The sequence below is a fragment of the Fringilla coelebs genome (assembly GCF_963513975.1).
Source record: "Fringilla coelebs genome assembly, chromosome: 1".
NCBI classification, from domain to species: Eukaryota; Metazoa; Chordata; class Aves; order Passeriformes; family Fringillidae; genus Fringilla; species Fringilla coelebs.
Genome location: NC_140028.1, coordinates 34,624,716 through 34,642,850, shown reverse-complemented (window position 1 = coordinate 34,642,850; position 18,135 = coordinate 34,624,716). Strand labels below are relative to the sequence as shown.

Below are 18,135 nucleotides of genomic sequence, written 5' to 3'. Positions count from 1 at the left end.
TGTTATGCTCAGGGCCTCTGGCACTTTGACTTCCCTTTACCTTCCAGTGTGAACCAGTCTCAGGGGAACTGTGAATCAGACCTAGGCTGTTTATAAGCTGTGAAGTAAACAAATATTAGAAGCAAAAATCTGCAGGAGGCAGGTTTACTGAAGAATGTAAAAAATGGAAATCTGAACCACTGCTGGCTGTGCTGAGTTGAAATACTTGGGCTGGCAGGAGGACTCACAGCCAGATTTTATGACTACCTGGAAGCAATCCTATTGCCAAGCTAGAAACATTAGGAGGAGCAGATAGAAATTGAATCTATCTTGGAATAGATGAGAAAACTTCACAAGCCAAGAAAAGGTAGATGATATGAAAGGCAGAAGATTATATTTCCATTTAAAGATCGTATGAAGGGTGCTGATATACCAGGTGTGTAGGTCTGCAATAGTGAAGCATGAAATGTTGTAGCTCTGGATCCCCAGAGAAGTCTTCAGTGTGAGTTTGGGGTGTGAGGTGGCTGCATCTGGAATCACTGAGGCCAAGCCTCTCAAACAACAATGGCACTCCCTGGACATGTCAGTGAGCAGTGTCACTGCTGGCCCGAGGCCTGCCTGGACTCCTGACTTAGAGATGTGACCACAATCATCACACATGTCATTGTGAGTGTGATTTTAAAGACAAGACAAGAAGAAATGATGTGAAATAGAAATGTAAGTAATATTCTAGTTGCACAATTAACTTCTGCAGGAGCAACAAATGATGTTTCCTAAATGAAAAAGGTGTTATATTTAACAGGCAGCAACTGTTTCACTTATTTATTCTAAAATATAGCAGTTGTGTTACACCTGGGGAGTGAAACTTTCATACTCCACATACTGAGATCTATAAATATCACTGAGTTTTAAAGAGTCCCATTTTAAAAGGCAGAAAAAGCAGACCCAGAGTGGTGAAATTCAACTTCATATTAATAATGGCCAATGCCACTGGTTGTGGGTTTGTTTTTGTTTTTTTACTTTTAATTTTGCCCAGAACCTAGGCTTCCTGCTTTCCAAGAACAGTGTCCAAACCTGGAAGTCTACTTTCCCTAGAAACAAAGAATTTGCTTCTTCCTTTGTTTATTTTCACTTGAAGAAACATGACCACTTGTGCCATGTTTGCTAATCATATTTCAAAGAATAATAGAGGTGCTAATTCTGTACAGAAACTATTCATTTTTCTCAATCAGTTTTACCTAAGGTATTACTTTAAATTGTTGTTGACTTTTATTTTTATGAAATGAAAATGTTCTCGGGGTATCTAAGTACTGTATTATTTTCACTAACTGGAGGACTCACAATCCAAACAGAAGATTAGCCAAACACTTTCAGGACCAAACACCCTGAGAACTTTATGGACTTATTCAAACCCAACATTTTTAGGCAGTATTTTTGTGAACATAATTTCTTTTGTTGAATAGAAACAGGAGGGAAGTACAAGGTTGTAAATAGGGGCAAACACAGATTTTTACTATGAGCAATTGAACAAATGTTTGGAAACATACTTGTTTCTCTCCACATTCTCCCATCTGTTAGAGACATATATATTTAGATTAATATTTTAGAAAGTAAATGTTAATTTAAAGTTGTACTAAATTCTTGAAGCTCTTAAAACATGCTGTACTCTTCCAATTCTTTCTTAACTTAAAATATTTTTGTAATAATGATTGGCAAAAATGGCTGTATTCCATTTTTTCATTATGATTATTTCATTGAATATGACGATTCAGTTCAGTTACTAGTAGAAGCTAGTGGAATTTGTTTCTGAATTATTTGTTTGGAGGCCTCATTTTAATAGATCCTCAAGTACAAGCACCCATTTTTTGGGTTGTTGGGTATTTTTATTGTTTCTTGTCTAAATTAAAGTTATTGTGGTACCTTAAAAGCCAAATAAGATGCCTTCTTAATTTAGAAGTTCAAATTTAAATGTATGAATATAGTAAATATGTTGTCAGAGAGTTACTGAGACCTTTTGATTACAGCAGTGACTGCTAATACTACTCCTTTTTTCTCAACATATCTACTTTAACTGATGTTTACAGACAAATTATAGGTTTTGTGGATAATCTTTTTTTAAAAATGCACTAATGCTTATGAATTTTTATTCCTTCCATAGTCTATAGCTCACTTGATTATCACGGCAAATTTCTCTCTAAACTTATTCACATAGGTGACTGGTCACTGAATCTCAGGGTGAAATGTTCTCATTATGAGTATGCTTTTATAGAAAAGTGCCTATGCTCAGCATTTGTTATTGTTACATAATGATTGGAATTTTTTGTTAGTTTAACTGAGGGTATCAATTCAAAATTTTACAAATCTAATGTCTTCCAGTGCCAGAATAGATCTCTTAGGGAGTGCCAAGTGGTCTCTGTGTGTTAAGTTCCTCACAGTATGTGTTGGACAAATAAAAGTGATCAACAGAGCAATCTAGATTTGCCCAAATTAGTATATTCTACAAGAATGCCAAGTGCTACAGTAGCAACTTGCCAGACTTAGAGGCCAGGGATAACCTGAAAATGGGCGACCTGTCACTGTCTGCTGATCATGGATCAGCTAATGTACTCAGCACAAAATGGACTGAGAGGAGGCCATAGAAGACATGGCACACATCTTCAATTTTCTAGTGCAAGAGGAATCAAGGAAATGTAGATGTCAGTGATACTTTATAGCAGTACTTGTCAATACAGACAAGTATTGACAAAACTGGAGGAATAGAAACAGTGACACACCATGCCATAATGACTTCCAAGGACTTATAACAGCTGAACATTTAACTGATATCTCCAGCTGCTTCAAGAAAAAATGTCACGATAAAAAATTATTATTACTGACCAGGAAGAGCTCTGTCTACGTGGAAAAGTTTTCAGAAGTCAGCAGTATTCTCTCTAAGATTTATGTCTGCAGTGTTTGGCTGGTATGTTGGTTGATTGGTTAAATTTATACCAAAAAAAAAAAAGGTAGATAAATTTGAGGGCAATGTCAGATCTTGTGCCTGGTAACTAGTGCCATTCTGATGGATTTCTGAAAGGCCCAGCAAACAGGGTACACAGGGGGAATGTGTACAAGGTGAAGGGTTTTGGAATTCCTTTCTGTCTCTTCCTTAGTACTCTTTCTCCAACATTATGGACCCCTGTTTCCCATTTATCCATCAGCCAGTGACACTGGATATTTCACAGAAGGTTCCTGTTCCTTGAATTGCCTGGGAGGAAAATTCTGCTCTCTCTCTGCCTGCTGCATTTCTCACCCAGAACATTCAAAATGCATTTGGAAAGTGTCTGTGAAAGGTTTTAACTGCCATGCTAAACCCTTGAGTGCTGCTTTTTAAAACTATCCATTATGTGGAGGAGGCTGCTCACAATAGCCTGGGAACATAAGACCTGAGCCTGCTTCAGCAGCTGGCTCTCCTTCCTGGCACAGCAGCGGGCTGTCACCGCGCTGCCGGCAGAGTGCAGCTCACAGCCACCTCATCCCTCTGTGCCTGGGGCACTCAGGACCCCACTGGAAAAAAAACCCAGGGTTTTACTAGGAGATGCTGATTAATCAAAAATGAACTCTTTCATGGGAAAACATCTTGTCTGACAAACTTCCAAGGAAACAGAAAAATTTGCACTGAAAGTATCTTTCTTTTCTGTCAGATAACTGATAAATGGTAGGTGACAAAATTCCTAAGGCTTGCTTCTTCAAGAGTCTCCCTCTGCTAGGACTGCTGGCTAGCCAGAAACACAGAGGGCTGTGCTCCTGACATAAATCTTATTAATATTATGACAGTATTCATTTTAAAAATCTGACTTCAACCATGGGAAATTACAAAAACTATGACTTTTCAGCATGAAATAAAAGATTTTTCAACAGAAAAGGAATTCTAATTTATGCTTGTCTTTGCTCAGTAGGGAGCTAACCTTTTCATACTTCTTAATCTCTATCAAAGTCCCGTGAAACTGTTGCATCACTTCTCTTTTCCCTTGGGACTAATGATTAAGTAGGTTAGTCAAAACTTGCTGTGTATATTAAAGGCATACTTCTCAAATTCTACCTAACTTCTTAAATAATGCTCTCCAGTTAGAATGTGGGCTCCACAAATTTATTGAAGTTGACTGTCAGTTTACTGTGTTATCCTTTCAGCTGATTTTCGTCCTCAGAATATGTAGTTAAAGGTTATACATATGATATCTGATATAAAAATCAACTGCTTCCATGTAAAGAAAAATGATACCTAAGAGAAGGACTGGTCTATGACTCTTAAGTTATACAGTATTCTGATATTGTTCATTTTAAAAAAAGACAACTACACATACATATTTCAGCAGGAAAAATGTACCTTTTGTTAACACACATTATAACTTTCAGTACCTAAACATCAAATTAATATAGAATTTCATTTTTCTTGTAAAATGAAAAGAGAATAAAAAGAATCAAATTAATCTAATCACCCAACAGTATTTTTTCACTTCATGTTTAATTTTCAAATGTAATGCTGCTGTACTGCAGTGTACTAGAAACAGGGGAGAAATAAAACCTGGAGAAGTTAATGACAAAGCCTAGATTCTTCTTTCCAGAGAAGGGAACTGCTCATATGTAGGTGAAACCGTTATGGGAAATGGATATTTCTTGGTTTCTCTTCACCTTGTAGTTGTCATGTATGCTGGGCATAAAAACAAGAATTATGGAGAGCGTTTGTAACATGTTTCTCTGTAGAGAAAATTTATTGACACATTTTTTGCCACACATTTTCTCCCAAGGTGATATCTCTGGGAAAATATTCTTGTTTCTTATAGGATATCTTTCAAAAATACACTGGCTATGGATAGAACACCACTCTTAAATATTTCTTTTGATATTTGTGCAAACTCCTAAAGCATCATTCTTTGCTTTAGATAGGAGACTGTGCCATACTTCTTCTTAGTACTAGTATCAATAGCGGTGTTAGCTCAGTTTTGTTGTCATGGTTCATTTTATGCTTGTATTGCACTGTGCTTTGCACTCACATTGAAAATAACACTTCAACACTATTTCGTGTAGAACTAACTGTAACATTGGTGATGTTCTATATACTGACTACTAAATTTCTTTATCCCACTGGAAAATACCTTTCTTTGACTTTTATTTAAAGATAATTTCTCTACTGGAAGTACCAGGGCAATATATCTTAATATTAAGTAAGCAGTCCTTTTCCATCTCTAACTTCCTGAATTTTTCTTATCTGTGTGGTATGCACCATTCAGATAAACCTTTTTAATAATTACAGGTTTTTTTGAGAAATAGATTTTGGCAAATCCCAAATACTAATGTGGAATTTGTAGTGGTCTTTGAGAGAAAGCTTGGAAAGCAAGTGGTTAAAACATTTTGAGGAGGTGATACATGACCCAATGAATCTGGAAAGCCGCTGAAGTGATGCTTGTTGATATTTATCATATCCCACATGGAATTTGTGATTTAACTGTTTGTTGGCTATTTCTGTGTTGGAGGAGTTCCCACCTCCCTCTGAAGCCCGTCACACTGCACAACTTTTGAGATCTGTTCTTTTCCTCCAGCACTCCCAGCTATAACTATGCACCAAACATGGATAAGCACTGGATTATGCAGTACACAGGGCCCATGCTGCCAATCCACATGGAGTTTACCAACGTCCTGCAGCGCAAAAGACTTCAGACCCTGATGTCAGTTGATGACTCTATGGAAAGAGTGAGTGCAAAAAACTGCTGTGAATACAATCTCGTTAGTCAGTAACAAAATTAACTTAATTAATTCTTTCTTTACCTTCACCAACCACATTCTGGGGAAAGTCATTGTACTATGAGGAATTACTCCACTTTTTCCCAGTGGCATTGAATTCTGGTTCTCTGCAAGAAGAAAGCCCCTGGCTTTCTTCTTTCAATTGCTGGGTCAAAAAAACAGTGGGCTTTTTTAAAGGGAAAAGTCACTGGGCCTAGTATAAAGCCTGGTATTAACAGAAGATGCATCACCTGTGTGTACACATGGATAGACACAGGTGCACACATGACAACTTCTATTCATTTCACACACTCCATTCACAGTTTATCCTTCAGTTGAAATCTGGGAACTGGCAAATCACAGCAACTCAGGTGTCAGTCTACAAGTGTTTGCAGAAGTTAGGCAATGCAGTGCACTGCTAATTATAGGTAACATGATACATGAACTATTAGGTTTACTTTGTATGACTTTTTGTTCCAAAATCAAGCACCATGACCAAAGATCTTCCCCTAGAGAGATTTCCTTAAACTTTAATAAAAATTTACAACTTTTTCCCAAGCCCACAACTGTAAGGAATGGGAAAGTTGTAGTCTAGCACAGTAAATCAACTCTTAGTACCTTTTCCCCTAAAGCTGTAGCAGACTTTTTTCACAAGCTTCATGTGAGTACACAATGAATTTTGGACATACTAAGGCAACTACCCCATAATTACCATATTTTTTCTATTCCAATTTTCTGGAGCTGTTTAATTGTCCCCTCTGTCAAGTGAGAAATTGAACTGGTAGGTCAATTTTTTCACAGCGCAGTAAAGGCAAGATGTACAAATGCCAGACCCCAGAATCTGTGTCAGCTATGTCACTGATGCCCTGTTTGGTCCTGTGTATCTAAGGGTTATAAATGATGGTTATACACGACTCTGCACAAAACGTATTTTGCTACACTTAACTCGGAGTTCTTTTTGTGCTGGGTTGCAGTTACACCAAATGCTTGCAGAGATGGGAGAACTGGAGAATACCTACATTATTTACACTGCTGACCATGGATACCATATTGGGCAGTTCGGACTGGTCAAGGGGAAGTCAATGCCGTATGACTTTGATATTCGAGTTCCTTTCTTTATTCGTGGTCCAAGTGTGGAGCCAGGATCAGTGTACGTTCCCTTATGTCTCTAGCACAGCTGTTGAGCCTAATGTAAAATGTTTCTGAGAACATGTAATTATCACTCTGTCTACTTTCATTTCATAAAGGATGCCCTATTATTGCAGAGCAATGAGTCTCATAAACAGGCAGTTTTTTCACTTTGCATATTATGAATAAGTTATAATGCAGATGAGAAAACTGTAATGCATAGTCCTGTAGGGTTAGACTTGGGTTTTGCTTTTAAAAATGATGTGCTCATCTTTACTGCTCACTCTGCCATTTAGCATCATGCCCTCATTGTCAATGAGATAAGAGCAGTGTTGCTGCTGCACCTCCTTGTTTAATCGTGCTTAACTTTTTCTTTGTGATGTCAGTCTGCAGTACTGGCCTATCGTTCTGAGTTGTAGACTTCAAAGGGGGTTTTCTAAACTTAGCACTTCTGTAGCGCTTTACATCTTCAAAGCCCTGATAAGCATTAATTATCATTCTATTTCCAAGAGAATGTGAAGACTTACACATTGAACACATGGCAACTATGACCTTTCCTGTTGATTTGCAGTGTGCCTCAGATAGTTCTGAATATTGATCTTGCTCCAACAATTCTGGATATAGCAGGCCTTGACACACCTCCAGATATGGATGGCAAATCTGTCCTAAAGCTTTTGGACTTGGAGAGACCAGGAAACAGGTGGGTCCCATGATCCTTTTTTAGCCAGTTCAGAAGCAAACACCTAAGTAAATCAACAGCTGAGTGGAAAAACAGATTCTGTGAAAATGAGTTGTGTCATGGCAACGACCACAGCTTTCCCATTTCAAGAGTCTCTTAAGTAGTAGATCTATAAAATTGCGTGTATATGTAAGTGGAGAGTTGTTTTTTCAAAAATAATTTGTTAACACTTATAGTGGTGTACTTCAGTGCCAGCAGTAAATGTCATTATTTTACTTTCAGGTTTCGAACAAACAAGAAGACCAAAATTTGGCGTGACACATTTCTAGTGGAAAGAGGGTAATTATTAGGGGTGAGAGAGTTTTGGGAGGGCCTGCCTGCTGGGAACACTCCCTTGTACATGTTTTCCTTTCTGCTTCCTCCTCTTCATTTTTATGGTCAGAGAAGCAGTAAATTTTGCAAGTAAACTGACAGGCATGACTTTTTTCCTACTTTCCCACCACTGCCTTTGCAATCTACTGTGCTCCCAAATCCCTTTCTCTGAAGAAATTTGAAAGCATGCTTTTCTGGTGGTTCTCCTAGCCTCTTTCCCTAACACTTTTGTCATTATCCAAATAATTTTCTTCCCAAATCTCAGTTTCAAATCCAGCTGTGTAGAATCCTTTTATCATCTGATTTTGTATTTTCCATAATGTATTAGAAGCATTCTTCATTTTTGTTCTAGCTAAGACTTATGTGTAATTGAGATTCATGTCTATAATTGCTCTTCTCTTTGCTGATAACTCCTTATACCCTCTTACCTTCCCAGTCGTTGCTGTGAAATTTTTCTCTGGGTAAAATCTTTACAGCAATTTCCTTTTGGTACTTTATAACTCTACAGATTGTGAAAACCTTGTCTGATGTATTACAAAGCAATGCATGAAAGACACATCGTAATATGCAAGGTACAGCCGAGCTTGTGCTGAGTATAAAAGTCCTGTTGTGTCTTCAGCTGTGTTTTCCAGCCAAGAAAGTATTGCTTCAAAGAGTTTTGCTTTTTGTAAAAAACTACATTTACGTATGAATGGTGCTGAGCTGTACCAGTTAGACATATTTTAGCAGCACTTATTTATCTTCTGGCAATTTTCAGCCAGTAACCTGAGGCTTTTTTTCAGTATGTGACCTACATCGAAAGTCAGTAACAGAAATGTGGGGATTTTTTTTCCATGAGAAGACATTAAACCTTCAAGTAGCTTCACTGTTCAAGTTACATTCATCCTTAGGGCTTAGAACAATGTATCTAAAACATCCAATTTATTTTTTTAATAAGCAAATTTCTACGCAAGAAGGAGGAACCCAACAAAAACACTCAGCAGTCTAATCAACTACCAAAGTACGAGAGAGTAAAAGAATTATGCCAACAAGCAAGATACCAGACAGCCTGTGAACAACCAGGACAGGTAAGCCACAAGTAACTGCATTTTTCTAGGTGTCACGGGGAAATACGCATTTTACACTATGGGTCAAGAGAATTTGAAGAGTATGGCTCGGTGAAGGTAACTAAAACATCACTGTTGCTAATATCTTCAGAGCAAAAGAACACCAGACAAATTTCTCTAAGCAGTGGTCAAATTCAAGGTGTTGAAGACCTGGTCCTACATTTGCTGTCTTAATACAGAGCTCTTTGTAAAACTCCCATGCTCAACCATAACATGAAATGACTACTTTTTCTTTGATCATGTGCATTGATAAATATGCAAGATCGTTCAGTGATAATTGTTAATAAGGGAGAGAATCTTTCTGAACCGTGAAAGCTTGTACTCACTGGGCTAGTTTAGAATTACCAAAGCAAGCTGGTTATTCCTAAGGTTACACATGAATTCATTTGCTGGGATGAACAACTGAACAGCACACTTAGTAATCATCATCCTTTAATATTATTTGAAACACTTTCAATAGAAGGGTCCCCTTGCCCAGAAACACTCCCTATTTCAGGTCACCGTAAGGATTCAGACAGCCATATCCAAGCATTACTTTTTATTTTTGCAGCCTTAGTGATTTCAGTATAACACCTGACTCTGATACAAAGGTATAATTGCCTGCTCATAAAACCAGAAATTACTGCACCCCCGACTACTATGCTTACACCTGCATCTCTGCAGTGCACGCACAGGAAGAGAGCTAAATTAAGAAAACTGATTCTGACTCCAAATTCATTTCAATCCATCCTGAATTAATGCAATACCTATGGTTACATATGAAGATGGATTTACTGGGGAGATGTGCAAGCAAGCTGCATCCTTCTCGTCCACACCACCTTCAACCACGCCGGGGCACATGCTGGGGGCCCCAGGCAGTGGCCTGTGCCTGCCTTGCCGTCCTTGCAGTCCGTCCCCGTCCGCACACACCTCCCCGCAGAAGTGTGAGGTGATTTCTCCCAGGCAGGCACTTGCGCTTTCCCCTCAGATGTTTGCTCAGAGCGCTGCCGGCTCTGTGGGCCCGGCGGAGCTCTCGGCCGGCTCTGTGGAGCGAGGGCACAAAGGCCTCTCTGTGCCGGCCCGGCCCGCTCCCTCCGTGCCACCCATGGCGCCGGGCCCCGCGCAGGCCGCCCCGGCACGGCCGGCCCGGGAGCTCGCCCGGGGAAAGGCTCCTGCTCCGGCCCTGCCCTGCCCCTTCGCCTCCTGTGCAGTGTAGGGTTACAGTAACTCTCGGTTAATCGCAGACTGAACTGGATTAATGTTCAGGCTGTCACATCCTTGCTGGGTCCTCTGTCACGGCTCTTACCTCACACATGCTCCTTAAATGCAGCCACTTTTGAAGGGATATACACAATATCGCAGTCTCACCCGAGGGCAAAGTTTTCAGGAGTTCAAGCGCTGCTGTTGTAAACAGAGATTAAATTTGAAAATCTGAATGCTTTATAAAAACTAAAGGAGGTCAGTGAAGTAATTTAGACTGTTAGATGCTAAGATGGTTCATTTTAAAGTAACAAAATATTTTCTTTGCAATTATTCCTTATACTTTTGCCTCTTTTGCCAAAATCCAGTTTGGAATAACTACTTTTCCACATATGAATAGAAAGGGTTAAGTGTCCTGACCAGATACCGTGCCTGAAGCAGTAGGAAACCCTGCTCACAAGCCTGTTCTCAGCCCAGGGCAGTAGGCCATCCCAAATTTGTGAATCCAGTTTGATCGAGGTGTGAAGGAAGAAGGGCAGCAAGGAGGCTCCAAAAGCAATAGTGTTTGTAGTGGGCCTCCTCCCACCTACAAATTCTCATCGAAGTCTTTTTGATGCTGAAGATGTGTTGGCTGCACAGAGCCCAGGAGCCCTCCCTCACAGCTGGATGAAAGACAGGGCTGAACTGACCTCCTTGAGAACGATTTTCAGACACAGCCATTGGTTTGTATACATTATTTTCTTTAAAAAATAGACCACGGCTGTCCCTGATAATCCCAATGTCCTGAAGGCTTCCTGCAGGGGTGCTGAAGTTAAATATGCCTATGGAAAACTTGTGATGGGCAGAGCATCATGAGGGGTGGAGCATCCTCTGGGCTCGTTCAGCCCATGGGGCACAGACCCCTTCCTCCCACTCCATCCACCCTCGTGCTGCCCTGGGAAACAAGGCCAGTTTCTCTGTCAAGGTGTGTCTGTGAGCACCAAGACTACCTGTGGTGCTCACAGGAAAGCCAGCATAAAATAGGTAAAGTGTGAATTTAAAGACCAACGTTGGACTAATAGGAACTTCAGTGAGACATTGCAACATGAAATAAGTACCTGCGGGAGTTTCCCATGTAGAGAAGTTCTTAAAATGAAAAAAGTTAGTAGCTAATAAAGGTACCTTAGTCCAAGCGTGTTCCAATGTGCATTTCTGAGACATCATAGTTTAATATGAGGTTCCTGCAGCAGATTTACTCTAGTCATTTTGCACCTGTTAGAAAAGGGAAAATATTGCTGTGCATGAATTAGCTTTGTTTTATCTTTTGAGATTTGTATGGTTGATTTCAATTACATAGGTGCATATATAGAAATAAAATCTTCATTTAAATTATGGTCATTTATAATACTTCCTACGTTTAATCAGTTGCAGTTAACATCAGTTAAATTAAAATTACTTTCACAGAATGAGTGATTGCTGACAGACTCTAAAATTGTGAAATTATTGGTCTGTGGGAAGCTGCTGCTAAGTGTCTGAAACTAAGAATAAGCATTTGGGGAATTAATACAGCACTAAAAGCTTGCTCTTGATTTAAATTTACTCTAGTCAATACATAGTTATTTGAAAAGAACACAAGGAAGCTGAAAAAGAAAAAAAAAAAATTCCTGTATTAAAATGAGGTGCGATCCTGAGATCTGCTAGTTCCAAAATCTCCAAGGCTGTGATACTCAGGATAATACTTGCTTCAGCTTATTTTCTCTTTAAAAGAAAGGAAAATAAAGGAACCTAGCATAATAATTTTTAAATCAAAATTTCAAATTTCTTTTTTTTTTAATGCCCAACGTGTATCTGAAAATAGATAAACCTAAAAAATGGGGGGGGGGGGGAATAGAAAATACTAAACATCTGTAAAATATAAATATAAAATACTTTCACTGTTAGTTTTTAATGTATTTAAATTTTCCAGCACCACTTGTGGTGGTTGCATCACTTCCATTGTAGATCACATTGTAGATCACTGTCCTCTTGCTGTTTTTGCATAATCCCCTGTATGGGAGGACAGTTTCCAAGCACTGTCCTTGAGAACATCTCAGAAGTGAGATGTGCATGGGATGTGTTCACTCCTGAGTTGTGTTCCGGCAGTCACTGAGGCGGGTCAGCAGTGAGCCCATGCCAAGGAGAGGAGCTCCTGCTGAGCTGCATTAGCAGGAGCCCTGCTAACAGGTCGTGGGAAGTGAGCACTCGCCTCTCCCTGGTGCCTGTGGGCTGCACCTGGAATGCTGCATCTGGGTTAGGATCTCCATCAGCAGCAGGACTTTGGTGTGCTGGAGCAAGTCCAGGGGAGGACCCCAGAGATGGGGTGGAGGTACTGAGAAGGGGCAGAGGTTTGTTTAGCCAGGGGAAGAGAAGGCAAAGGAAGAAGCTAATTGTTTCCTTTGATTAACCAGTGGCTAATTTAGAGAGAAGACAGACCCAGGTATGTCTTGGAGGTGCACAGTCCAGGGCTATCAGATGAGTTGCAGCAAGGGAAATTCTAAAGAGGTACATGGAAAAAAGTGTTACCATAAACGTGATTAAGAACTGGAGCCCAAAGAGGCTGTGGAAAGTCCACTCCAGGAAACATCCAAACCTAATAATGTTGCTGCTTTGAGAAGGAGGATGAACTAAATGACCTCCAGATGTTCCTTCAGTACATGCTCTTAATTTTTTGCTTGCTTAGTACCTGGCCTTGAGGATTTCGTGTTTTTTTCTTCCTCCTCAACTTCGTAGCTTGGGAAGTTCTGCTAATTTTATGAACTTGTAAGTGAGTTATGGGTCACCTGCCCATGTCATATTTTGGTATAGACCAGATTTCAGCCCCTGCCCTGCCCCAGCTGTTGATCTGCGCTCACCCAAAGCACAGATAGTCCCATCACATCAGCCAGATTCTCTCCTCTGGAAAAGGGAGCAGGAGCTGGTGGGCTCCCTGCTCAGCTTGGGGCTTGGAGAAGGATAGACATTTCCTTTGTGTTCCCTCCACATCTCCACATGAGAGAATGCTCAAAAAATTATGATGGGAACAGGAGGTTTCTTTCATAGTTCATATGCCAAATTTGTCACCAGTTTACATGGCGTGACTTACTGAGGTCTTCTGATTGAGCCCAGTTGGTTTAGCAGTGGATACTGATGGGTTTTAACACTTAAATGGTTTGCAGGGTATTTTTATAATTCATTGATATATATATTTATCCTCTCAGTAATAAGCTACACCATACAGAAATATTGATTCATCTGCAGCATTCATCTGCAGTGTTCATCTGCAGCATAACCCTGCTTTTGTTTTAATATGGGAAACGGTGTCAATAAAGCTTGTAATAAAGCTTTGTTAATTTTCCAACAGAGCAGAAAAAAATAACATATGAACAAATGTTTCTCTGGATTAATGCAACCTTATCATGACACAAATCTCTTCTCAGCTTTCCACTGGAATAACCTGAGACAAGAATATATGTTAGTTCTGGAGGTTTAGAGGCAAGCTGCTCTTAAATCCTCCAGCAGGTTATTTTTCTTGAACTCGTTCCATCTTCTCACTCATGAAATTCTTCTGGATACTTAGCAAATATCAAATAAAACCATGTTAACTGTGTTTTCATTTATACTTTTTCTTTCTCTCTTTCTTTACCTAAACGTGTAATTAAGGAGTTGAGTTAATTCATAAGTATTTATTCTTTTTCTCTCCAGTCTGAGTCATAGGAATTTTCCTAAGGCATAATTTTGACTTCTGGGACCTAACACTCTTTCCCAGATCACAGTTACCTTATGAGGTCTGGTGACTGATAGAGGCTGGATGTCTCCAGTGTACTGCTCAATCCATTATTTATAATCAGTATCAAATCCATAGCCAAATATGCATTTTTGTCCTCTTAGAAAAATTACACAAACCGCAATCTTTTTTTTTAATTTTCCCAATAGGATAAAAAAAAAAAAAAAAGAACCACCCTCCCAAAATGAGGACTGTGAAGCACTGTGTTTAAAATTTCAGCTCTTAGATTGGATGACTCAGCAGTGAAACCCAGACATGGGTCTGTTTATTTTATGGGCATACATCTCCTACCATCTGCTCGACACTACCTGCCAGTTTGTGAACAGCAAAGGTCTGAAACTTGTAAAATCCATGGCCTTCTGCCAGCTCCAGTGAGCACTGACAGTGGGCAGAGCAGGAAAATACGTCGTGCTGCCCATGTTGGTATCACATGCACGCACATGAGCTCACACTGTGCTAGACAGGTTGTAGCTACACCTTCCCTGTGCTCTCTTTTCATGCGTCTCAGCTTTAGAGATGCATAATATTGAGTTTCCTCCTGAGGAACTCTATCCCAAAACTACCCTGAGGAAATAATGTTTCATTTGGAGAAAATGCCTGAAGACTGTACAGTGAGATTTTAGTTAGATTAGGTCTCAGCGTATTTTACCGTGATCTGAGGTTTTACGGGTAGTCACTGGAGACGTGTTGCTGAATCCAAACATCAGCTTTGTGGTAAATGTACAAGATTCTTCTGGCTCTGATTCAAAAAGCATGTTTTGTAGCCTGTGCTCCTATTTCTCACCCTCTAAAACCCTAGCATAAGAATTTAATTTTATTATTGATATTCATATTTATGAAATTATCATATCAGCATTCAGTTGAAAGAACATCTATTTGCCATACTGAAAGAACACTTGCCATCAATCAGCTCACAGATAATATTGTAAAGGAAATTAGAATGGGGCTTATTAGGTGTAGTCTGGTTTGGCTCGAGTATCTATGTTCTCATAAAATAAATATCACAGACCATACATTTGTATAGGTCAGCTTTATGACCAGCTGCAGAGTATGAATAAAAACACATACATTGGTAAGAGCTGGCCAGAAGTGTCAGATGGCTGGCCAGCCACTGACAGCCAGACCCTGAGCACTCACTAAAACCCAGCTAAAATTATGCTATGGCATATTAACATCACTCATTGATTCGCCAGATTCCAGAACAACCTCCTGATACTTGCAGGAGTCAGAAAGCACTTGGTGATCAACCTGTTTTACCAGAGCATTGATTCAAAGCTGTCTCTTCTTTGCCAACTCCCCACTGATACCATCTTTTCTTAGTAATAATTCAGTGGAGTATCTATGCACAGGCTTAACTGAAGCACATGTGTTTGGGACCAGTTATGTGCCTAAAACTAAGTGCGTACTTCATGCACTTAGTGAACAGCCCTTGTAGTTAGACCCTGCAGAGTCATCCCTCACAGCTTACAGAAACATGCTTGCAATTTAGTTGCTCAAGAATTCATAGGAATTGCCAGAAATTATGATACCTCTGGTTAAAATACCACTCTGTTTATGAGTTGAAACCAAATATGAAGATAAGTTTCTTTATCTGTAAAAATAATCTTTCAAGGCATGGTATTTCATATTTCAGCCTAAATAGTTCACATTTCAGCCTAAATATTTAAGTTTTTATCAAACAGAGAGCAGCTCTTCCCAGATTTGACAATTCTTTAAATTCAAGCAATTCTTAATTGGACATATGAAGTCTATTCTGGATAAAATCCAGAGATATTCCAGGAAGATTACTGGATTCACTGGTTTCATCTCTCTCAATGCACAACTGTGTTCAGCATTTTCACTGTCATCTTACTGGTGTTCTCTAACAGAATGATCTTTTTGGTAGAGTGGCACAGTTTTTAACAAAGCAAATTCTTTAAACCTTTATTAAGTAACTCTCTGTACCAAAAATGATTAGACAGAAAACACAGTTTATGCAAGAATTATTTTTAACGCTTTCTGTAGTACTCCTTTGTGGTTCTCTTTTTGCAGAGTTTCCATTTTAAAGTATCCAGTGAAATAGAATATAAGCTAAGTCTGCTGCAAGTTAAATGTATATGACACAATAGTAACAGATCATTATTGGCATTACTATTTGTAGCTAAAGGATTAAATTTGTCCTTTTCGTTAGCTACTGTTTGTTTGCACCTGATAGTGGATGTTTATTGGATAACAACAGAAGTCTCTCAATGTTGCGCTGTAACTACAGGCAAGTTAATAGATTTGGTAGAGAATGCTGTACAGGAGAAATATTTGCTGTCTTAACTAGGTGCCTACATTTCTAGAGCTGACAAAGCAGTTCATGCATATTTTATAACTAGAGAACTGCTATAACTATGACACTTAAAATCAATCTTGTCTGTACAGCAAGAATGCAAAATTTTGTAGTCTGTAAAATTTCTGGGCAATTTTTCTTTCTTTTCCTAAGCTTGTGATGTAGCTCAAAATTGCTAATTTTTATATAGCTATTTCTGTTATCTAGTGATTAATTCCTTCATTCCTTTTTCCCTCCAGTTCCATCCCTGTGCCCTTATCTGAAAGTATTTCTAAAGTCTGTCATACATTTCTGCCCATCAGTTCTCGTAGGACAAACTTCTTTGTATCTGTTGAACCCCGACCATTGCATTTTTTAGGAACACTTCTCAGGGCCTAAGGCTGTATATAAATAACTGCCTTTGAATATATTCACGTTGTCAGACTCTGGGGCATGATCCGACAGAAAGTGGTTCAGTTATGAGAGAGTGGTGCAAAACTTGGGACCTGCCATTACAGGCAGTATCTATTCAGCTCTAAAATGGAGGAGGAGATTTTTTTTCCACAAAAATACAGCAATTCCAAATTCCTGAGTGAAACCATCCCTGTTAAACAGCTGCACTCATGTGCAATGTTGAAGTACTGCTGAGATGAAACAACACAGATTAGGATTTCCAGGGGCATAGAGGAGCCTTGGTCAGGACCAGGGTTCAGTTCTGCTCTATGGGAATGCACAGAGGACATGACCTTAACTAGCAAACATTTCTCAGTATTCAGGTCCAGTTCAGCAGAAATGAACTGCTGCTGCTCTGTACTGTTTACCGTAGACAACTAATTACAGGGCACTTTTCAATATGTTGTGTGACACAGCCTCTTCTAATGGCCCAGAGAAAGCAAAGACAGCTCTGATTGCAGTAGCACAGCCCTGAACCAGACTCCTTTTCCAGCATTATCACAAGTCCTCTGGCACTCCCCCAGGTCTGGTTGCTGCTAATGAAGGAAAATGGTGCACACATATTCAGCCTGCGACAGTATTTCCATCTATACTGTTTTCAAATTTAGAATGTACCTTTTGAAACAGGAAAAAAGGGAAATGAGATCTTGAGGACATGTTTAAATTCATGAAGTCTTCATTTTTCAGGCCTTATCTTAACATTCCCTAAGCTGAGCAATAATACTCAAAGCCAGTCATACATTACAAAAATGAAAAAACACCTGTAAAAATATTGCTGCTATGTTATATTTCCGGTTGCATGTTTTTCGGGGTTTCGTAACTTTGTGATAAAATCTGACAAGGTATTTAACACTGATGTGTCTACTGCAAATACTAGGTGTTTACATTTCATAGAAACCTTTAGCTTGCCTACTGTTGGGACATTTTTCATGACTTGTCTAATTCATTTCCCCTCTATATAAGGGAGCTGTAACTGTCTCAAATCCATCACAGTCTATTAACTGCACAAAGCTGATAGGGAGTCCTGCCTAAGTAGCTATTTACAGTAGAGCACATCACAATGATTCATTCTGAATGTATAGTTTTATGCCTTAATTATAATCAGTAATGAAATAGACTTAATTTTAAGGCTGTGGCACAACTGATTAATACCAGGAAATTGAGACCCCAGGTAGTTATGAAGTCAATTGGTGTTGGCTTCCTTATGTAGCTGCAAGTCACAACTGGAGCCATGCCAGGTAGCAAGGCAAAGCAAAGCCACCAAGGACAAACCATCCCTTTTAACCAGCCCATGTTCTACCCTTTGTCTTTGAAATGTCATTACGAGGACAAACCTCTATCCCCAGAAGAAAGTGCATCATGCTGGTGCCATTATCCAAGGAAAAGCTCCTGCTGCAGCACCGTTGCC

General features: G+C 39.4%; 1 protein-coding gene across 25 annotated transcripts in view; it reads left to right on the top strand.

Moving 5' to 3' along the window:
* The window catches only part of SULF1 (sulfatase 1), a 185,509-nt gene that overhangs the window by 146,258 nt on the left and 21,116 nt on the right, over positions 1-18,135 (top strand). For all 25 annotated transcript variants that reach the window (XM_084218754.1, XM_084218747.1, XM_084218743.1 and 22 more), the window contains 5 exons: positions 5,556-5,706; positions 6,711-6,886; positions 7,436-7,564; positions 7,826-7,882; positions 8,853-8,982. In XM_084218754.1, the coding sequence (XP_084074880.1) occupies positions 5,556-5,706; positions 6,711-6,886; positions 7,436-7,564; positions 7,826-7,882; positions 8,853-8,982 (643 nt within the window). The remainder of the gene's footprint in view (positions 1-5,555; positions 5,707-6,710; positions 6,887-7,435; positions 7,565-7,825; positions 7,883-8,852; positions 8,983-18,135) is intronic.